General features: G+C 41.9%; 1 protein-coding gene across 4 annotated transcripts in view; it reads right to left on the bottom strand.

Annotated features, from left to right (window-relative positions):
* Nucleotides 1-1,417: 1,417 nt before the first annotated feature.
* kctd12b (potassium channel tetramerisation domain containing 12b) overlaps nucleotides 1,418-23,870 on the bottom strand; it is a 43,012-nt gene continuing 20,559 nt past the window's right edge. For 2 of the 4 annotated variants that reach the window (XM_080187612.1, XM_080187613.1), the window contains 2 exons: nucleotides 3,301-3,564; nucleotides 1,418-3,038 (listed from right to left, as the gene is read on the bottom strand). In XM_080187612.1, coding sequence (XP_080043738.1) covers nucleotides 1,969-3,038; nucleotides 3,301-3,564 — 1,334 coding nt within the window. In that variant the 3' untranslated portion in view covers nucleotides 1,418-1,968. Of the gene's footprint in view, nucleotides 3,039-3,300; nucleotides 3,565-5,668; nucleotides 5,974-23,870 lie in introns of those variants that run through there. The other 2 variants (XM_080187615.1, XR_013886526.1) reach the window with 2 other exon arrangements.

Below are 23,870 nucleotides of genomic sequence, written 5' to 3'. Positions count from 1 at the left end.
GAGAATGCTGGAAATATTTAGGGGGAGAGGCAGCATCTATGGAGAGAGGGCATAGTTATTGTTTCCGTTTTGAAAATTATCATCCTTGTTTCCAATTTGCACTATGGCCTCATTCCTCCACAACTCTGTAACCTCTTCCAGCCCCACAACACTCCCATTCTCAACTTTTGAACATCCTCAACTTTGATTGCTGCAGCATTTTACATCATGCCTTCGTCTTAAGTTCTGGAATTCCCTTTTAAGTGCAGGATTTTCCCTATGGTGCTGGGAAACAGAGTCAGGGCTGTTTCCAGCCTCAATCCTCTCCATTCTAAACTAAATTAAAATATTATTTTACCTTACCAGATCATTTTAGACCTTGTTGTTTTGTTTCAGATTTATGAATCCTTATTCCTTGACCATAACTCATTAATAGGATCGTATGAAATTACTCTCTCCATTATTTTAACATATACATCTGTGAAACAATCCTCCAACATTTAAATTGATGATCTTGTAATGTTTGTAAAGGGATCAAAAGAGAACAAATATAGTCAGTAAAGGGAATAAAAAAGACAAGCTAGATTTTAAAATGATTTGCATATAACTGGTGACTATTTGAATTTGCAATGACTACAATATTTGTACAGTTTTCACCTTTGTTAAAGTAGTAAACAACCTAATAAGAAGTTTAAAAAAGAGAATATTTATATTTGGTAGGTAGCAGGGGAAATGAAGAAGGCATATTCTAAGGAAATGACCATTGTTGTTGCAGGAGACAAATACACATGCTTGACATCAAGAGTCATGTTCATCAAAATTATGCCCAGTGGAGGATTCCCTATTAGATGTATTCCAAATGTAGCTGGATGATTCTTGGCTGGGAGAGTTAAGGTAATAAGGAATTACTTCTGACAAGCCAAGTGGTCTTTTACTTTTAACAGCTCCTGTAATCATTCTGTGATTGGCCAGTTCTACTCAAAGGTGTGTTAGGCTGACAACCAAATTTAAACAAGTGTATAAATACATCAAAAAAATTGAATATTCAGCCCACCGGCAGTGCCTATTAAATGTTTAATTTCTTCCAGTAAGGGAAAGTTACTTCAAAATTATTACATTAAAAAATATAGTTGAGCTTTTAATGCTTTATTTTTAATAAATCACAACAGAAAGTGTCAGAGAAAAACCACTAACATCAACCATTGCCACACAACAGGAGTTTGCTTAAAATTAAATTTCTGTTCTGTTAAACCCAGTCACTAAATATTAAACTAGGATTTGCTGAGTTCCAGTATATTTGTTTTTTTGTCAGTTTTAAACAGAAAATAACAAGATTAGAACCTATACAGTTAATAAAGCTGTGTCTACAACCTTCTGAATTTATAAGTTTCCACCTTGTATTTGGACCTGTGACAGACTTGGTGAGAAATATCTTTCATTTTGGAGACATTTAAGTCAATTTTGCAAAATTGCACACCAGCAATTTTATTAAATTATCCAATAATTGAGTATACATGCTGTCTGCTTTTTCTTTTTTGGAGTCTAGTTCTGTATCCTATCAGCTTGTGTCCTTACAACAGGAAGTTTGAACACAGAATGCCATGTCAAATTCGCACTATTTAACAATTGTTAAATAGACTAGATAACCACAGTAAATGGAGCTGTGATGGAACTGGAGCTGATACACCTAATTTCAAACAATCGTCAGTGAACAGACAGTTATGTAGATGATAACATGTACTTGAATATAACGTAAAGCGTAGTGGACATCAGATGGTAAGAAAACCATAAAGATGCTATGCAACATCTCCTGGTCTACTTATTCTTTATATATGTAACATCCAACCACTCTGAAGGATGACAATATTTGACAATAGTGATATTTATATTACCAACTTTTCAACTGTCAATTCTGCAGAAGTAATTTGGCAAGTCAGTTAGATAAGGTATTACAATTGCTTCAGTATTCATCTTATTTCTGATAATGGGTTAAACATCATATTTCTTTAGCAATTCATTTTGCCAGTGCCTCTGCTTCTTTAAAAATGTCGAGGGTATTTTAAGCTTTTTTAAATCTTCTATGCATTTCTGTAGCTCTGCTTCCAATGTCTGTTTCTCATCATTATTTTTATTTTGATCCAATTCTGTGGTTTTATTTAAATTGCTTTGATTTGTGTTTGCTCCTTTGTTGATGTTCTGCTTTTGCAGCTTTTTGTCTTCATCCTCTTGCATTATTTGCACATTAAGTTCTACAGTGGTTGCTCGGTGTGGTGGCTCTTGGAGATTTTTGTTCATGACTTCTAGTCCAGTGGTTACCCCATCCTCTTGCATTCTTTGCACATTATCAACTTCTAGAGTGGTTGCTCGCTGTAGGGGTTCTTGAAGACTTTTGCTCATTGCTTCTGGCCCACTGTTTACCTCAACCTCTTGCATTCTTTGCATACCATCAACTTCTAGAGCAGCTGCCCGCTGTAGTGGTGCCTGGAAGCTTTTGTTCATGGTTCCTGGCTCAGTGTTTACCTCATCATTTTGTATTCTCTGCACCGCATTAAATTCTAGGCTGGTTGCTCGTTGTGAAGGCTCCTGAAGACTTTTGTTCATGACTTCTGGCCCAGCATTTACCTCATCCTCTTGCATTCTTTGCACATCATCAACTTCTAGAGCGACTGCTCGCTGTAGGGGTGCTTGGAAACTTTTGCTTGTGGTTTCAGGCCCAGTCTTTACCTCCTCCTTTGGCATTCTTTTCACATTATCAAGTTCTAGAGTGGTTGCTCGCTGTAGGGGTACCTGGAGACTTTTGTTCATGGCTTCTGGTCCAGTGTTTACTTCTCCATCTTGCAATCTTTGCACATCATCAACTTCTAGAGTGGTTGCTCGCTGAAGAGGCTCCTGGGGACTTTTGTTCATAGTTTCTAACCCAGAGTTTACCTTAGTACGGCTCTCCAAACTAGATGTAACAATGTTATTGCAGTTTGTTGAGCCCTCTGTATCCTTTACAGTTTTATTGACTATTCCCTGTTCTTCAGTCCCTCTAGTCAAATCAGGTGATGTATTTTCAGCTGCAATAAAACACAAGATATATACGGCATTATAGAAATCAGTAGGTCAGTCTATTCAAATAATTATTTATGTTAAAGGGGAAAACTTCTGTGAAATAATTCCTAAATTTTAATAAATTGCCATCTTTGCCTGCATTATTTTTGAAGAATTTGTGAAGAATAACTTTCAACGAAATACATAAACATTTGTTCAAAAATAACATTGTTGAGAAAATGCAAGCTTGGCTATTCTAGATTTCTCATCAATTTCTCACTTCCTCACCTTCTTCAGAGTGCACCATAAGTACTTTGTCTTCATTCTCCAGTGCTTCTTGCATGTTATCTAGTTCTTCTGTGTGTGATTGCTGTGAGAATCCATGAGAACTTTCATTCATAACTTTTGACCCAGTGTTTGCTTCAAAGCAGCTATCCTTATGGGATGAGGAAACGTCATTACAGCTTATTGTATCCTCTGCATCCTTATTAGTTTTGATGACTTCATTCTCTTCTTCTGGAATTATAGTCAGATCAGGTGAAGTTTCCTCAACTATTGTAAAACACAAACATAAATATTGCATTTTAGAGAATAATACACCAAATGATTAAATGACAGTTGTTTTTTGTCTATATTTTTAAAGTGTTCGAGTAGAATAATCTTGGGCTGGAACTTTACAAATACATGTTCAAAGTGAAAAGTTGAAAATATCTGGTTGCTAAAGGCAATGAATCCACAATAAAATTTTATGCTTGTACTTTCAGTTATTGGATGAAATTGATTTCAATGGAGAACAAACCCAGGTGAAGTGTACAATTGGCTGCTGTTATGCAATCATTTGTTTTTCTCTACTGCCAAAGGCCAATTTCATCCCCATTTTTTTCTTCATGTTTCAGTGGTCTTTTTCTACAGAACAGGGCATAAAGTAAGTTTTGCAATGAGGGATTCCCCTCTGCCTTTGCTCCTATACCTTTCAGTACACTATACCTGAGGAAAAAGATGAAGCTGAGTTCTACCTACATTTCTCTGAGGAGTAGCAGTAGTCTGAAAAGCATTCAGAGAACAACATTTTGCTAGCCACAAGAAATGCTGATATGGGAAATGGCCTGACTACCACATCTAGCTACTGTACTAACCGTCCTCTGTACATCTTCCCCTTTTCCCACTAACATGCTATCATATGAGAACCATGCGTGCTATTCATGCTTCACCCAAACCCTAACAAGATCAATGTCAATACACACAACAACTTCAGTACAATCAGAATTTAAATCAAAGATTCAAATTAAGTGGTTTTAATTACCATTTTTCCCTTTGGTGCTAGTATGTTAAGTGTAAACTCTTAATCTAAAACTAATGCTCCTCCAGCAGTTCCAAAAATGGCCAGAGTGTGTGACATGTCTTGTGGCTGTGTATTGACAAGAGCCTCCTGGGCCGAAGGGGATCTTGCCTCATGATAACTATGTTTTGAGTGTATGTGTTACAGTAGCACCTCTTGTGCCGCTTCAAGAGCAAGTTGCTCTGGTGCCTTTTCAGCCACATATGTAAACAGTAAAGGGGGATGCCTGACCTGCATAGGTTATAATCCTAGAAAAGCACTATGATTCATGCCACATCAGTACTACTTAGTACCATCACAGATCTGCACAAAAGTAGTATGATTGGTACCAAGTAGAAAAATAGAGTCTTCTGACTATTATTGTGAAATACAAAACATTTTCTAACTTTTCATTCCAAGTGGAGGTGTTTTCGGTGATTGACAATCCAATGTATTTAATTGAACTGACTGCACCTGGTTCTAGTTCTGATTTCTTTTAGCTGTTTGCCAACTCAACGCTGTCAGAATTGGAATTATCTCCTCTGAAGTTAGCAGAAAGTATCAAAGGAATGTATGAACAGGGTTAAGCTATTCTTGAGCATGTTTCCCTATTCAATTCTCAATTTGCTAATCTCTATCCCATCTCTATTTAATTTTAAGAAGATGTCCACTTATTATGGACTCTCCCACCAGAGAAAATAACCTTTACGCATATATCCCATTGTTTTATCATTTTTAGAACCTCAATTAAATCAGCCCTTAACCTTAGAAATAAAAGGGATTACAAATCATGTTTATAAAACCTGTCTTAAAACGCTGCTAACATTCTGGTCCATCTATAATGAACCATCTCCAATGTCAAAATACAATGCTCCAGATGAGGTCTGACCAAGGCTCCTTCATTTTTCAACTCTAATTCCCCAAGATAAAGACAAATATTTCATCAGCCAGCCTTTCAAATTACTTTTTGAATCTATGCATTAGCTTTTAATGTTTTATGTCTCTGGTGACCCAATCCATTTATTCTCCACAGTTTACAGTTTCTTGCCGTTAAGAAAATATTCTGTTTTGTCTACCTTAGATACAAAGTGAATGAGCTCAGACTTCCCCACACTGACCTCCATCAATTACAGATTTTCTGAGACCATTAATCTATGTCTCATTGTAACATCCTATTTCTATCTACAAGACTATTTAAATTTGTGCCATCTGCAGATGTGGATGTGCAACTCTTTAGGTGTTCTGCCAAGGGCTTAAAATCCAGATATTGGTAACAGAGCTCAGCTCAGTTTAGGTGGTCAGGTCAGTGCTCTTTTCTTTGACATTAGTTGACCTGACCTGTACATTTTTGAATCTGGGGCTGCTGGTAGGTTGAACCGAGCTGAAAGTTGGGGTCCCACAAGTGGTCAAGACGACGACTTTTTGCTGGTCATCCCCATCTTTCTCATTTTCCTGGAAGAAATATTGCATTCTTTCGGCGTACTCCAGACAATCCTCCATACTCGCATCATAAGTTTCCAGTTTCCCAAACAATGGCTTTTTCAATATTTCCCCATCGCTATCTTACTGGGTTCGTTGAAAGGCAAGGTTGTCTGATTTTTTTCTTGTTCCTCATCGCCAATGTAATGGCTCAAGAAGCCCAACTGGAAAGGAACATACTTTATTAGAGACTGCAAAGTAATATCACTACTGTGGTTCTCGACACACTAGTCCCTGCCTGGGATTACTGTTCAGCAGGCCCTGTCCTAGGCCTGCCTGTATTGAGTTCGAGCTGAGTGGGCCACTGCCTGTTACCAGGGAAACTCATACTCAATGAAACCCACGGAGAGATCAATCAATGATTCACCATGAACCTGATGGGAGTTATCAGAATACTTTATTATTATGATTTGGCAAGCTTCTTTTTTTTTCACTTCCTTTTTTTATTTTTCATTTTACAATATTCTTTCATTAACATATCTTTCATTTAAAGTCAAAGGTTGAAATTTACTTTCAGTCTGAAATCTCATTTCTCTAACATTGCTCTGCTCATTTAAACATTTCCAGCCTCCCGTATATGACACTTCTGAAATTGCTTGACATTGGATGGATGATAAACTGATTACACTTTCATCAAAACATATCCATGTATTTCTTATATTTTCCATTCTATGTACTGAAGGAAAAATATAGATTGAATATTTCTTGTTCAAAGCATTCTTGAATTTTATAAAATAAAATATGCCTTTCAATAAATTTGTTTGATATTTTGTAAAATGCGTCAATTTGGGTCACTTTCTTATTACAATTTTTGAATTATGTGTCTGAAAATGGTAATTAACAACCTGACTAGGGACAGGATTTAAGTCTCAGTGCCAGTTTTGTGAATTGCCAAATTTCCCTAGGGGAAATTTAGAGTTCCTACCTAAAATAGATGGGAACTTTTTACTTTATATTTATTGAGAAGAAGTTTGGAGAAGAGCATTGTGCTTGTTTCTAGACTCCTGTGCAATCATAGAATGGTTATCATGCAGAAGGCCTTTTGGCCTAGTGTGTCCACTCTAGCTCTCTGTGTTACAACTCACCTTGTCTCACTCCTCCACCTTTTCCCTGTAGCTCTGATGATTATCCAGTTCACATTTGAACCTTTTATTGAATCTGCCTTCAATGCACTATCTGCCATTGCATGCCTGTTCTTAATGTCATGTTCCAGTATATTATGAACTTATTCATAATACTTCAGAATCTTTAACTAAAAACATTCTGCTAAAATGTATGCTTCAAACCATGTGACCTTTGATGGTATCCGTTCCAGACAGTTCCTAGACTCAAGCAAATAACTAATTACATATGGCTATTCACAGGCATCCAGGAAATTCACACATCCGTTTGTTTAGGATGGAATGTCAACAAAACGGCGATAGCATTCATGTCTAGTCATCTTTCACATTTACCATGGACAAGAGACATGTCAAAACTCAATGTATGTTAGTCAAATGTGAAAGGATTCCCATTAACTTCCCACTGTTTTATGTTTCTCATCCAAATCTGGGTTGGGTAAATTTCAAAGTGTCAAGTGGCAATACAATGATCAATCTGATCACCCAACTTATTTGGGAAAGGACTTTATACTTTGTAACGGGTCACACAGATGAGACAGCCAAGTTTGTTGCCTATTTACTAAACAGCAAAAATCAGATCTGGAGAGGCAGAGGTCAGAGGCAGAAAGCCACCCGATCAGCTGCAGTGAATAAAGCAACCAAGGTAGTAACAGAAATACTTTCAGAGGAGGAGATGGACTCTCCCAAACCTTCAGGTTTATCTGAGAGCTAACCTCCTGGAAATTCAACTAAAGAAACATCACAGCTAAGTGACAAACCTCTGCTTACACTACTTTCATTTCAACTGAAGCATCAGTTCATCTCAGAAATTACAAGTCTACCATGAAAGAGAGACTGGAACAATTATACTTCCTGATCTTATCTGTATCTGATCGTTGATTGATAGTGAGCTGAATATAATGGTTGTCTGCCAGTCTACTGAGTCTGGTTGCAAACTAAATGACCCCGATTATACACTGCCCATTCCATAACATGATTGGCACAGGCAGCCAGGAGTGTACAGTCCATTTTTTCAAACAAAGTTTAAAAAGGCGGGAAAGAAGGGGGTGTGAGGGGTAGCAAGGGGTGGGGGGGGGGGTGGTGGGGCAGATGCCCTTGTGCATTGATAAAACCTCCAAAGGAGGTACTGGATTTCCTTCCTCTCAGCCAGCACTGCAAACCTCATAACCCCTCCCTCCTCCCTAAGCTGTTCAATCCCTCATCATCCGGATTTACCTGAGTCTGAGATCCATTGGCACCATCTTTTGGACCCAACAGCAGCCATTACGGAACTCTGCCGCTGTTGGGACTGCAAGAGCTACTAGCCAATCAGACTGACATGTTGAACTAGTGTCTTCCACAGTTGAATGTTTTTCTTCCAGTTTTGAAACCAGTTGGGGCTGAATTTATGGGGTTCTGTGGGTTCTATATGAAGCATGGGCACTATAGCAAATTTGCCCCTAATTTCAGCACAATGGTCACCCCTTTATGAATTCGTTGAAGAACAATGTGAGATGTGACTGGTCAAAATCCTATCAGATGGCCTTTGAGAAGTTAAAAGCCATTTTGACATATTAGCAAGCTCTGGCAGCACTAGGTTTTACTAAGCCATTCAAGGTGGTCAGTGATGTAGGAGTGGAAGCAGCATTGCTCTAAGATAAGGCTGGTTTGAAGCAGCCTGTTAACTATTCTTCTGGGAATAGAACATAGAAAAACTACGCACAAACAGGCCCTTTGGCCCACAAGTTGCTCCAATGATATCCCTACCTACTAGGCTTACCTGTAACCTTCAATTCCATTAAGTCCCATGTACTCATCTAGAAGTCTCTCAAAAGACTCTATCGAATTTGTCTCCACCACCACCGACGGCAACCAATTCCGCTCACCCACTGCTCTCTGGGTGAAAAACTTACCCTTGATATCTCCTCTGTACCTACTCCCCAACACTTTAAACCTGTATCCTCTCGTAGCAACCATTCCAGCCCTTGGAAAAAGCCTCTGAGAATCCACCCAATTTACACCTCTCAATATCTTATACACTTCTATCAGGTCACCTCTCATCCTTCATCTCTCTAAGGAGAAAAGACCAAGCTCCCTCAACCTGTCTTCGTAAGGCATGCCACCCAATCCAGGCAACATCCTTGTAAATCTCCTCTGCACCCTTTCAATAGCTTCCACATCCCTCCTGTAATGAGGTGGCCAGAACTAAGCACAGTACTCCAAGAGGGGTCCGACCAGGATCTTATAAAGCTGCAAAATCTTAATAATCTTAATTAGCATCAAGTACTTGAATATTAAAAAAGCTTTCAGTCTTATACTTGCTCTTCAACAATTTAAAGTATATGTGACCAATTGTTCCAGGAAAATATTAGCCTATACTGACCACATTATATTCTTAGACAGTTTAGAACAAATAGCCTCAGGCGGTTTATTTTGAGTTGAATGCTGCCTCAAAAATTGTGCATATTGCGGGAAAAGCATTGAAATTCCCAATGTTCTGTCCATAGAATGAAAAAGAATAGAAGAGGAAGAAAACTGAATTATGACAATTCTATGATGTTAGAATTCCTTAAAACCTGTCAAGTTTGGTTGGTTTTGCTGCAGGTTAAACCTTAGGGAATAGCCTCTGCAAAATCTGTAATTGTAAAATGTGACAAAGAGGAAATGGTATTTGTATAGTACGTAATAAGATAGTTATCAAAAAGTGTTGATAATATTAAAATGTGTTGTATATTGAAAATTGTGAAAAAGTAATTTCTTCAGAAAGACATTCTTCTTGGGAAAGAGTGATGCCCCATGTGTTGGGAAAAGCCTATATTTTCTTTTAGGTGATGTTCCTTTAAGATCAAGAGGGTGAATTGGGGTTTCCTGATTATGACATCATTAAGCTCCATAAAATGTCCATGTGACCTGAGATTAACATGGGATGAACAGCGGAGGGAAAATTGGAAGTAAGTTGCAATGGGGTTGGGCCAGTCAGTATTTTCTGTTCGGCAATGCAAAACACACTGAGAATTTAAGTAAAGAGGAAGCAAGCAAAGTTCAAAGAAAATGGAACAGTTTTCTATTTTGCAGTATTCAAATAGATCCTCATGTTGAAGCAGGCCTCTAAAAATAGGAGCCTTTTCCGGCTACATCATTCATTGGATCCCTGTGAGCAATCATTCTCTTACAAATAAGAGGCATCAGGTGGAACAAAAATTTAAAGGGGCACAAACACTCTAAGAAAATCGATATGACAATATCAAAAGCACATAATTCTTTAAAATCTTGGGCCTTTTTAATTGTCCCATTTTTAGATTTATCACAGTCTTTCTTTCTGTCATGTTTTCTTGGGCATTATGGAGTCCAGCATTGCAAGAAAACTCTTCTATCTAACAACTGGTTAGTGTCATGGGCAGAAATTATGTATCCTTGCTGTCTGTGATCAATGTGTTTTGTAAGTGAGGCGTGCAATTAAAAACAGATGAAGCATTGAAAAAATACAGGAAAAGTTGAAAATAGCTCAAACAGTTGAGTTTGACCCTGCAAGAAAGGGTCACAAAATGTCTTTGCAGACAGGAATAAGGAGAATCCCAAGGCATTTTATACATATATATTGGGGAAAAAAGGGTGGCTAGAGAAAGAGTTGGCCCACTTAAAGATAAAGGGAGGAAATTATATGGAGAACCAAAGGAAGTGGGTGGGATCCTTTATGAGTACTTTGAATTGGTATTCACAAAGAGGAGGGACACATCAATTGATGGTGTCTTGGAGGGGCGTGTAAACCCTTTAGAACAAGTCACCATTACAAAGGACGAAGGTGAATTAAAAAGCATTAAGGTAGACAAATCCCCAGGGCCAGATTACTGAGGGAGACAAGCAATGAAATTTCTGGGCCTCTAACAGAAATCTTTGTTTCTTTGGTGAGGTACCAGAGGATTGGAGGATAGCCAATGTTGCCCTGTTATTCAGGAAGGATCACAAGGATAACCTGGATAATTATAGACCAGTGAGCTTGATATCAGTGATAGTGAAACTGTTGGAGAAGATTCTTAAGAATATGATCTATATACATTTGGATCTGAGTGGTCTTGTTAGCAACAGACAGCTTGGGAGGTCATGTGTCACTAATTTAATTGGTTTTTTTGAGGAGGTGACAAAAATGATTGATGAGGGAAGGTTTGTAGATGTTGTCCACATGGACTTTAGTAAGGCCTTTACTCAAGGTCCTTCATGGTAGGCAAGTGCAAAAGATTAAATCTCTTGGGATCAGTGTTGAACTAGCGAGATGGATTTAGAGCTGGCTTGGCCATTGAAGACAGAGGGTAGCGATGGAAGGGTGTTTTTCTGAATGGAGGTCCATAACTAGTGGTGTTCCGCTTTTGGAGTGCAGACTTACCTGATAAAGGAGCGGCACTCCAAAAGCATGTGCTACTAAATAAATGGACTTTAACCTGGTGTTGTGAGACTACTTATAATTGAGGGTGGTGGTGATGGGGAACGAGACAGGGGGCGGGTGGAGTGCTGCTGGATGCTAGTGTATTGCTTGCCATCCACCAAACCCCACCACGACCAACTAAAAAGTTGGTTAGAAACTAAACACAGTGGAAAAAAAGATCTACCCTGCAGTAACTAAACACTGGGCAGCAACAACAAGGACATTCACCTGGAGACTTGACATCCACTTTCACAGCCCCACTTTCTCATCTTAGTTGTCTAAGGTGTGTTAGTGGTGGCCTGCAATTAACATACCAATGAGAAATATTGCTACAACCTGTAAAATTTGGTATGGTAAGCAGAAGAGGTCCAAGGTAGTCACATCGCTGGTCACATACAGTGATGCATCACACTGTAGATTTTTGGGAGCATCATGATGTATGATCACATGAGAGGTAAAATTACATGCAACTTTCAAGCTTAGATGCTTCTGGTGGGTCATCTACTTCCCTTTCAAGTGTGATTATTCTCTCCTGAGTGTTTAATCTGCAATTACGACTGGATTCTGGAATTGAGCCAAACTGTGGATTTAGCAATTGCGGAAGGACTTTTGCAAAGCTTGCAATGTCCATCTGTATTTGTCATTAATATTAAGTAAAGATTAAGCATGAAAGTCTGTAATAGAGAATAAACTGTTAGTATCAATTTGACAGCCAATCATTTTTAACCAATTGTATAATAATTAGATAGGTCCATATCATGTGTAACATCAGTGCAAGCAACTTCATAATGCACAGTGCAAGATGATTTCAAAGATACTGCAAACAAAACAGTGATTGCAACAGAGAAAAATACATTGAAAGATGACAGAGACCTGTTGTATGTTTAACCCCTGAAAAGCAGAGAATAAAACAAAATTGAAAGACAGCATGAAATAAATAGAGCATGATTCTCCTAGCCTCAAGTGGAGCAGGAGACTCAAGTGGAGGCCATGTCGCGGCTTCCTGCTGGGCGCCATAGCCTCCATGCGTCTCCGACCGTTGGATTTCCAGCATCGTCAGTTCTGCGCAGAGCTGTATAAATTATGCTAATGGTCATTTCCATCTCATTAATGGGCCCAGGAGTGAAGTCTCTGGGCCCACTAGCACCTCCCCCTTTCAAGGGTGTTTCACTCTAGTGGGGTTTACAATAGCTCCCCACTAGTGGGGAGCTAGTGGCCCCATCCTGCTGGAGTGAAGGGGGGCCATGGTGGCCTCTCAGGAGGTCTGGGGTAGGGGGGGGTACCTCCTGAGCATTGTCAGCTTGGCAGTGCCAGCCTGGCCCTTGGCACTGCCCAGCTAGTTTTCTAGGTTAGTATGTATGAAACTAACTTGAGGCTTGAATCTGCAAAGAAGCTTGAAATTCCTAGTTCCCAAACAGCTTCAACCACTGACACAAATATAAAAAAAATGAGGTTAGTTATCACGTAACTTTACTGAGCTGCTGATGTTATTTCTTATTAAGTATTCAAAAGCTTATTAGCAGCGCTGAAAAGAGAATATTTGCCTGATGTTCCACATGGACCCAATGTGTTGTCCTAATTAATAAACATCTCACTTGCTAACAGCACAGATCAGTGGAAAAATTGGAGTTGGTATTAGTTTTATTACCTGATCCTATCTATAGAAATAAAATTATGCTTTTTGCTTCATGACAAGAGATATCTAATGAGATAACCCATTTCAGAAAATTAATACTAAAGAGCTCTTGTCACACAAAAATATAGAGTTGTTTAGATGCTCTGAGTATAATGTAATTTGGAATTGATGCATATTTGTTATTTAATCAAGCTTTCATTTTGGTGTAATGGAGCTTGCCATATAATTGAAATCTAATTATATTCTGGTGCCAAATCAGTGACTGAAGAGTTAGATTTTTAAAATTTTAACCATATGCATTCCAAAGTCTATGTTATATGTGCTTCCTGCTTGGTATTAATTGGATTTACAATGCAACCACTAATAATGACTAAATCTCTTGGGAGTTGGCACATCTTTAATTAGCCTGTTCGGTCTCAGGCATTTTGGAGTTAAAATGTTGTGTATTTTTGTTGTTTCTAGTATTTCCTCACTAGCAGCTTTGCATTGGAACAGAGGCACTTAAAGAGACCAATCCGTAATCTCATGGGGACAAATGGGCAATCTACCAAAGCAGCCTGTAGTATTAACATCCTTTCAATAAAGCTGTTTGATTGTTGGAACCTTTGAAGCTTGCAGCCTATCTTTTAAAACCACCACAGAGAAAACTGGCGACGAGGTGGTGGGACCACTCATAGCCATTCCAAAAGAAAATAAAGTGGAAAATGTCTGGCAGCATTACAGACACCTGACAGAATCACTAAAAACTACAATACAGATGAGACCCTTCGGCCCATTGAATCTGCATCGATGCATGAAAGGCCCTGACCTGCCCACCTAATCCCACTTGCCAGCACTTCGCCCATAGCCTTGAATGTTATGGTATGCCAAGTATTCATACAGGTACTTTTCAAAGGCACCGTACCTCCACCACCCTGCCAGGCAGTGCTTTCCAAACCGTCACCACCCTCTGGGTAAAAATGTTTTTCCTCAAATTCCCCCTAAACTTCCTACCTCTCACTTTTAACCTGTGTCCCCTTGTAACTGACCCTTCAACAAAGGGGAACAGTTGCTCCCCACCACTCTGTTCATGCCCCTCATAATCTTGAACACCTCAATCAGGTACCCCTCAGTATTCTCTGCTCCAGAGAAAACAACCCAAGCCTATTCAACTTCTCCTTATAACTTAAATGTTCCATACCAGGCAGTATCCTGGTGAATCTCCTCTGCACTCCCTCCAGTGCATTCACGTCCTTTCTATAATGTGGTGACCAGAACTGCATATAATATTCCAGCTGTGGGCTCACCAAAGTTCTGTACAACTCTATCATGACCTGTCTGCTTTTGTAATCTGTACCCCAATTGATAAAGACGAGTGTGCCATATGCCTTTTTCACAAACCTATTAACCTGCCTTTCTGTTTTCAGAGATCTATGGACAAATACACCAAGGTTCCTTTATTCTTCTGAATTTCCTAGTATCAGGCCTTTCACGGTATACTTTCTTGTCAAATTACTCTTCCAAAGTGTATCAGCTCACACTTTTCAGGGTTAAATTCCACCTGCCACTTATCCACCCATTTGACCATCTTATCTATATCTTCCTGTAACCCAAGACACTCAACCTCATTGTTAACCACACAGGCAATCTTTGTGTCATTGGCAAACTTACTGATCCTACCCCCCACATGGTCACATGTCATTTATGTAAGTGATGAACAATAGGAGGCCCAGTACGGATTCCTGTTATATGTCACTGGTCACTGGACTCCAGTCACTAAAGCAGTCATCAGTCCTCACCCGCTGTGTCCTACCTGTCAGCCAGTTATGAATCCACCTTATCAGATCATCCTGTAACCCATGTGCATTTGCCTTCTTAATAAGTTTCCCATGTGGGACTTAGTCAAAGACCGGGAGATAGAAGAATAAATAATTTAAATCATTGCTACACAAAGACTGGCCCCTGGAAAAACCAAAATATATTCAAAGATTAAGGAGAAAACAACTTCAGAAAGAAGCTTGTGATGTGCTCTACCCAAAAGGATTTGTAACAGCACTGGGAGAGAGGGAACACTGAGTAGCAAGTAGCCTACAACAATAAATTTCAGGCTGGGGGGGGTATTGCAAAATATGAAAGGAAACAGGTTGAGTTCATGTTTTCCTTGTTTTCAGGAGTAAGGAAGCAAGGTAGAGCTAAACATTACATGGCACATGGTGTTCAAGCAGGCCCTTTCCATTGTAAAAATGGTGCAATTTTGGCACCATGAAACTGATGAGAATACAGAGTAATGGAACTCACATACAAAGAATCACAGAATCATTGAATCCCTACAGTGAAAAAGGAGGCCATTCAGCCCTCTGAGCCTGCATTAACAGCAAGCCCACCCAGGCCTTATCCCCGTAACTCCATGTACTTACCCTACTCATCCCTCCAACACTAAGAGTCCATTTAGCATGACCAGTACAACTAATTCTTCACTGTAGGAATTCAATGATTCTATGATTCTTTGCATGTTGGTACTACTATATCAGCCATTGTGTTGTTTGCTTGGACAAGATAGCTGAATCTCTGCAGCCTACGAGCAACCTAGCAGCGCAGTGGCATAGTGGTTAATACTGCTATCTCATAATGCCAGGGACCCAGTTCAATTCCAGCCTTGGGTGACTCTCTGTGTAAAGTTTGCATGTACTTCCCATGTCTGTGTGGGTTTCTCTGGTGTTCCGGTTTCCTCCCATAGTCCAAAAATATATTCAAAGATTCTGGAAAAAACAACTTCAGAAAGAAGCTTGTGATGTGCTCTACACAAAAATATTTGTAACAATACTGGGAAACAGGAAGCACTGTGAGTAGCAAGTACTCTGCAACAATAAATTTCAGGCTAGGCCCTGAATGCCTTTATATGCCCTGTTTGTGATCACTCACCTGACGAAGGGGCAAAGTCCCGAAAGCTAGTGGCATTTGCTACCAAATAAACCTGTTGGACTTTAACCTGGTGTTGTGAAACTTCTTGCTGTGTTTACCCCAGACTAACGCCAGCATCTCCACATCACAGCCAGAAAAGCCAGACGTGAAAAACTATGATGAAAAAGAAGACATATTACAGGGCCACGAATCACCGAAATGAATAGACGTCGCAGAAAGATTTAGGTATGATAAACATAGCCAACAAGAAGGTGATTCGATCACACAGTTTGTAGCTACTGTGAAGAGACCAGATGAACATTGTAAATTCTGGGACGTCATGAATGACAGCTTTAGAGATGGATTAGTCTGTGGTTTAAGGAGTGAGGCTGTTCAAAAGTTGTTAACAGAAGGAAACATAACCCCAAAGAAAGCTTTAGAATTTGCTGTATCCATGGAATTAGAAGCCATGGAAGATAAGCAGTTGAGCTTGAGCACAATAATTCATGGGACGTCAGCTGAAAACTGAACCCAGGCACAGCCTTGCAACTCTCATTGTTATTCAAAAGCAGGCACTCAGCAGCAGATTGTTGGTGCAAAGACTTCATGTGTGGGAATTGTGGCAATAAAGGCCACATTGCTTGTGCTTGTTGGAAAAGAAACAATTTTTAGGTCAGAAATACATAAAAAGCCAAATGCAAAAATTGGAAAGCTGAATAAGGGGAAAAAGTATTCACACAGTAGAAAAAGGGCATGAAAAAGAAATTGAGCTGCACTTCAAAGATGAACTGTTCTCAAATGTACTGGCTATTGCTGGTGCAACAAATCATTACTGGGTCTCTTCTTTACTGGATGGACTAGCCGATGAAAAGGGAGGTGGACACTGGAGCCGCAATTTTGTTGATTTGGCAGCGGACCCACCTTCCCCCCACCAATCTCAAACAGAGAGCCGTCGAGCCCACCTTCTCCCCCCCACCAATCTCAAACAGAGAGCCATCGGATGCTAGGCACTTACCTTGTCTCTAACCCTCACTGGTGAAGTGCCTAAATAGGACTTATATGGAGCACGTCTGTTTCGCGCCAATTTCGGAAGGGCGAAGGCAGTGGCAAAGGGGGAAGTGCCGGTAAGGTTGGGCATGCAGCCCATTAAGTCAATTTAAATGCATGCAAATGCATTTAAACGGGCATCATACCCGTTTCAGGTGTGGTTCCAATCGCGGCCATTTTCGGGCCTTGGTAAAGGGGGAGACAGGCTTGATTGCGCAATTCACCTCACACCCAACTTTACCAAGTTTTCGTGTCTGAAAATGGGCACAACACAATGGTAAAATTGGGCCTGATATCTTAGTTACTGGAAAGAACAGCGAAGAACATTTCTACAACCTAAATGCCACATGACAGGGATTAGAACATTGCGAATGAAGAGTCCAGGAAAACAAATGTAAATTTTTCAGTTTTTGATCAAATGTCTGGATAATGTTATAGATGCAAACTGACTGCACAAGTCGCCTTTGAGAGTCAAAGCCAATACTGAGGCACCTGCACCACAGAATGTCAATCAACTTTGATCTTTTTTGGACTTACTAAAGTATTATGAATGGTTTGTCCCTAATCTGGCTAATATTATTAAAGATCTGGAATTGCCAGTGTTAGACTGGGGTAAACACAAGTCAGAAGTCTCGCAACACCAGGTTTAAGTCCAATAGGTTTATTTGGTAGCACAAGCCACTAGCTTTCAGAGTGCTGCCCCTTCATCACGTGAGTGGGAGTTCTGTTCACAAACAGAGCATATACAGACATATACACAATTTACAAAATAATGGTTGGAATGTGTGTCTTTACAGGTAATCAAGTCTTAAAGGTACAGACAATGTGAGGGGAGACAAGGTTAAGCACAGGTTAAAGAGATGTGTATTGTCTCCAGTTAGTGAGATTTTGCAAGCCCAGGCAAGTCGTGGGGGTTACAGATAGTGTGACATGAACCCAAGTTCTCAGCTGAGGCCGTCTTCATGTGTGCGGAACTTGGCTGTCAGTCTCTGCTCAACGACTCTGCTCAACGACTCTGCATTGTCATGTGATGTGAAAGGCATCTTGGGGAACGCTTACCTGAAGATCAGAGGCCGAATGCCCACGACTGCTGAAGTGTTCCCCGTAAAAAGTCCGACAACGCCAGTCCAACGCCGGCATACCCACATCACAAGTGTTCCCCAACAGGAAGAGAACACTCTTGCCTGGTGATTGTCGAGTGGTGTTCATCATCTGTTGTCGTAGCGTCTGCATGGTCTCCCCAATGTACCATGACTTGGGACATCCTTTCCTGCAGCATATCAGGTAGACAACGTTGGCCGAATTGCAAGAGTATGTACTGTGTACCTAATGGATGGTGTTCTCACATGAGATGATGGCATCCATGTTGATGATCCGGCAATCTTGCAGAGGTTCTTGTGGCAGGGTTGTGTGGTGTCGTGGTCACTGCTTTCCTGAAGGCTGGGTAGTTTACTGCAGACAATGGTCTGTTTGAGGTTGTGCGGTTCTTTGAAGGCAAGAAGTGGAGGAGTAGAGGTGGCCTTGGCGAAATATTCATCTTCATTAATGACATGTTGAAGGCTCCGGATAAGATGTCATAGCTTCTCCACTCCAGGGAAGCACTGGACAATGAAGGGTACTCGGTCTGCCGTGTCCCATGTTTGTCTTCTGAGGAGGTCACTGCAGTTTTTCACTGTGGCGCGTTGGAACTGTCAATTGATGAGTCGAGTGCCACATTCTGTTCTTTTGAGGGTATCTTTCAGCATCTGGAGGTGTCTGTTGCGATCCTCCTCATCTCAGCAGATCATATGTATGTGGAGGGCTTGTCTATCGGGGATGGCTTCTTTAACGTGTTTAGAGTGGAAGCTGGAGAAGTGGAGCATTGTGAGGTTATCCCTGGGATTGCAGTACAGTGAAGTGCTGAGGTGGCCATCCTTGATGGAGGTGCGTGTGTCCAAGAATGCAACTGATTCCGAAGAGTAGTCCATAGTGACTCTGATGGTGGGATGGAACTTGTTGATGTCATCATATAGTTGTTTCAGTGATTATTCACCATGAAAGGAAGAAAATGTCATCGATGTCTCTAGTGTATAGCACTGGTTGAAGGTCCTGTGCTGTGAAGAAGTCTTGTTCGAACCTGTGCATGAAGATGTTGGCATATTGAGGTGCGAATTTGGTCCACGAAGAAGCAAATGAGTTGTAAAATTGCATCTGGAGATTGGCAGTTGTCAGCGTTGAGTACTGAGACGGTTGCAGCAATGTCATCGTCGTGGGGGACGCTGGTGTAGACTGCGAGACATTCATTGTGACAAGGAGTGCTTCTGGTTCAACTGCTCCACGCGCTGAGTTTCAGTAGGAAGTCCATAGTGTCGTGAGAAAAGCTGGGGGTTCTTTGTACATGGGTTTCAGGATGCCCTCGATGTAGCCAGAGAGGTTCTCCCACAGGGTCCCATTGCTCAATACGATGGGATGGCTGGGTGTGTTTGTCTTGTGTGTCTTCGGGAGGCAGTAGAGATCTCCAATGCGGGGAGTACATGGGATGAGAGCACGGAGGGTGCTCTGAAGGTCCGGATCAAAGGTCTTGATCAGTCTGTTGAGTTGACGGATGTGTTCTTTGGTCGGATCTGTGAGATGAGTTGTAAAATTGCATCTCCAAATGCAATTTTACAACTCATTTGCTTCAACCTGGACCACAATGTCTTCACCTTCAACAACCAGTTCTTCATCCAGACACATGGAACAGCCATGGGGACCAAACTTGCGCCTCAATATGCCAACATCTTCATGTATAGGTTCAAACGAGACCTCTTCACCGCACAGGACCTTCATTCGACGCTATACACCAGATACATCAATGACATTTTCTTCCTTTGGACTTATGGTGAATAATCACTGAACCAACTATACGATGACATCAACAAGTTCCAACCCCCATCAGACTCACCATGGACTACTCTCCGGAATCGGCTGCATTCTTGGACATACGCATCTGCACCAAGGATGGTCACCTCAGCACTTCACTGTACCACAAGCCCATGGATAACTTCACAATGCTCCACTTCTCCAGCTTCCACCCTAAACACGTTAAAGAAGCCATCCCTTACGGACCACCCCTCTGTATACACAGGATCTGCTCAGATGAGGATTGCAACAGACACCTCCAGATGCTGAAAGATGCCCTCATAAGGGTATGGCACTCGTCTCATCAGTCGACAGTTCCGAGTACCATAGCAAAAAACTTCACCAACCTCCTCAGCAGACAAACACGGGACATGGCGGACAGAGTACCCTTCGTCATCCAGTACTTCCCAGGAGCGGAGGAGCTATGATATCTTATCCAGAGCCTTCAACATGTCATTGATGAAGGTAATCATTTTGCCAAGGCCATCCCCATACCTCCACTTCTTACGTTCAAAGAACCGCACAACCTCAGATCATTGTCCACAGCAAACTACCCAGCCTTCAGGGGAACAGTGACCATAACACCACACACCCTGCCACAGCAACCTCTGCAAGACATGCTGGATCATCGACATATATGCCATCGTCTCACGTGAGAACACCATCCACCAGGTACACAGTACATATGCGTGCAACTCAGCCAACGTTGTCTACCTGATACGCTGCAGAAAAGGATGTCCTGAGGCATGCTACATTGGGACGACCATGCAGACTCTACAACAACGGATGAATGAACACCACCTGACAATCATCAGGCAAGAATATTCTCTTCCTGTTGGGGAACACTTTAGCGGTCACGGGCATTCGGCCTCTGACTTTTGGGTAAGCGTTCTCCAAAGTGACCTTCACGAATCATGACAACGCAGAGTCGCCAAGCAGAGACTGATAGCCAAGTTCCGCACACGAGGACGGCCTCAGCTGAGATCTTGGGTTCATGTCACACTATGTGTAACCCTCATGGTTTGCCTGGGCTTGCAAATTCTCACTAACTGGAGACAATGCACATCTCTTTAAACTGTGCTTAATCCTCTCTCCACCCGTGTTGTCTGTACCTTTAAGAACATAAGAACATAAGAAATAGGAGCAGGAGTAGGCCATCTGGCCCTTCGAGCCTGCCCCGCCATTCAATAAGATCATGGCTGATCTGTCGTGGCTCAGTTCCACTTTCCGGCCCTCTCCCCATAACCCTTAATCCCCTCTCTTATCAAAAACCCATCAACCCGCTTCTTGAAAATATTTAGCGAGGCAGCCTCCACCACTTCAACGGGTAGAGAATTCCAGAGATTCAACACCCTTTGAGTGAAGAAGTTCCTCCTCAACTCCGTTCTAAAACACCCCCCTTTTATCTTGAGGCTGTGCCCCCTAGTCCTACTGTCTTTTTTGAGCGGGAAGAGTCTCTCCACCTCGATCCTATCCATCCCATTCATCATCTTATACGTCTCAATGAGATCTCCCCTCATTCTTCTAAACTCCAACGAGTACAAGCCTAGTTTATTCAGCCTCTCCTCATAGTTCAACCCCCTCAACTCCGGTATCAGCCTAGTAAACCTCCTCTGCACTCCCTCCAAGGCCAAAATATCTTTGCGCAGGTGCGGCGCCCAAAACTGCACACAGTACTCCAGCTGCGGCCTCACCAATGCCCTATACAGCTGCAGCAAGACCTCCCTACTTTTATATTCAATCCCTTTCGCTATGAAGGCCAGCATCCCATTTGCCTTCCTGACCACCTGCTGCACCTGCAAGCTGGGTTTTTGCGACTCATGCACAAGGACCCCGAGGTCCCTCTGCACCGTCGCCTGCTGCAGTTTTTCGCCACGTAAGTAATAGTCCTTCCTACCATTCTTCCTACCAAAGTGGACCACCTCACACTTGCCAACATTAAATTCCATTTGCCATTTCCTGGCCCATTTGCCCAGCCTATCTAGATCCTTCTGCAGACTCTCCACACCCTCCGCACAATTTGCCGTTCCCCCAATCTTGGTGTCATCAGCAAATTTCGACACCCTACACTCGGTTCCCTCCTCCAGATCATCTATATAAATGGTAAAAAGCTGAGGCCCCAGCACCGATCCCTGGGGCACTCCACTAGTCACCATCCGCCAATCCGAATATCACCCGTTGACCCCCACTCTCTGCCTCCTATTTGACAACCAATCCTCTATCCACGCTAACACCCTACCCCCAACTCCAAGTCCCCTGACCTTCTGCAATAACCTCTTGTGAGGTACTTTGTCAAACGCCTTCTGAAAATCCAGAAAGACCACATCCACCGGCTCTCCTCTATCGACCGCCCTAGACACATCCTCATAGAACTCCAGTAAATTTGTCAGACACGGCTTCCCTTTAATGAAACCGTGCTGCGTCTGCTCTATCAAGCAATTCCCTTCAAGATGCCTCGCAATTTCCTCCTTAATGACGGATTCTAACATTTTACCTACCACAGACGTTACGTTAAACTAACCGGCATGACTACCTGTAAAGACATGCATTCCAATCATTATTTTGTAAATCATGTTTGTGTCTTTATATGCCCTGTTTGTGAACAGAACTCCTACTCACCTGATGAAGGAGCAGCGCTCCAAAAGCTACTGGCTTATGCTACCAAATAAACCTGTTGGACCTTCACCTGGTGTTGTGAGACTAATATTATTAAACTTTTACACAACCTATAGGGCCCTATTTTACCATTTTGATTCGAAGTGCTGTGCGGACTTGAAACTGAGAGTGTTTCAGATCTGACTTTTAGACCCATTCTCAGGCACCCCCATATGCACTCTTCCTGAAAAAATATCAGGAATTCCGAATTGCGCTGCAGAAGCCTGTGGCTGGGGCTCAACGTGCCTGAAATCCTGCAGCTCTGATCGGCACCTCCAACTGCACATGCGCAGAAAAGAAATGATAGAATAACGCTCCCCTGCCACACCCCTCCCAGGCTAGATAATGTCTCCTCCTGGCCCCCACAGACATTTCTCCACCCCTACAACATTACTGACCCCCTATCCCCCACCCTCTCTGCTACCCAGACCAATCACAAGGCCTTCTCCACTTCCCCCATCCGCCGATCTCAGGCAGAGTGGCAGCAGACCACACTTCCTCCTCACTGATCACAGGCAGAGAGAGAGCTGTCAGATCCACCTTCCTCCCTCCGCCGCCTCTGATCTCAAGCAGAGATCAGTCGGACACTTGGCATTTACCTCTTCACTAATCAGACTTTTGTGGAACATATCTGTTTTACGTCTATTCTGGATGAGTGAATGCGGTGGTAAAGGGGGAAGTCACATCAAAGGGGAGATGTCCATATGAAAGGGGGAAGTGCCTGTAAGATTAGGCATGCAGTCCATTAAGTCAATTTAAGTGCATGCAAATGCATTTAAATGGTCTTCACACCTATTTCCGGCATGGTCCTCATCACAGCCATTGTTGGACCTTGATAAAGGGGAAACTGGCGCAGAGGCGGGTGCAGATCACATTACTCACCTCACGTCCAACTTTATCAAGTTTTCACACCTGGAAAAGGGGTGCGATGCAATGGTAGAATCAGGCTGATTGTGTCAAAATAGAAAACGGAAGTGGGTGGATCAGTGCGAGAAAACCATACTACAACTAAAGAGATACATCCAAAGTCAGGAGGCACACTTTTGATCCGAATTTACCCTTGCAACTTTCATGTGATGAAACCCTGAACAAGCCATATTTCTCGAGCATTTGAGGTAGAGAGATTCTTCCCGCTTAGAAAGGATAGCAAGACTAGAGGGTCGTTTAGATCGGAGTTGAGGAGGAACTTCTTCACTCAAAAGGTGGTGAATCTCTGGAATTCTCTGCTCGTTGAAGTGGTGGAGGCTACCTCGCTGAATATATTTAAGTCACGGGTAGATAGGTTTCTGATAGACAGGGGAATTAAGGGTTATGGGGAGAAAGCGGGAAAGTGGAGCTGATCCACTTCAGATCAGCCATGATCTTACTGAATGGCGGGGCAGGCTTGAAGGGCTAGATGGCCTACTCCTGCTCCTATTTCTTATGTTCTTATTTCTCTTGGAA

This window comes from Carcharhinus amblyrhynchos, chromosome 4, assembly GCF_965287045.1.
Source record: "Carcharhinus amblyrhynchos chromosome 4, sCarAmb.v2.hapA, whole genome shotgun sequence".
NCBI lineage: Eukaryota > Metazoa > Chordata > Chondrichthyes > Carcharhiniformes > Carcharhinidae > Carcharhinus > Carcharhinus amblyrhynchos.
Note: the sequence above shows the minus strand (reverse complement) of the source record. Positions and strands in the feature narration are given on the sequence as shown.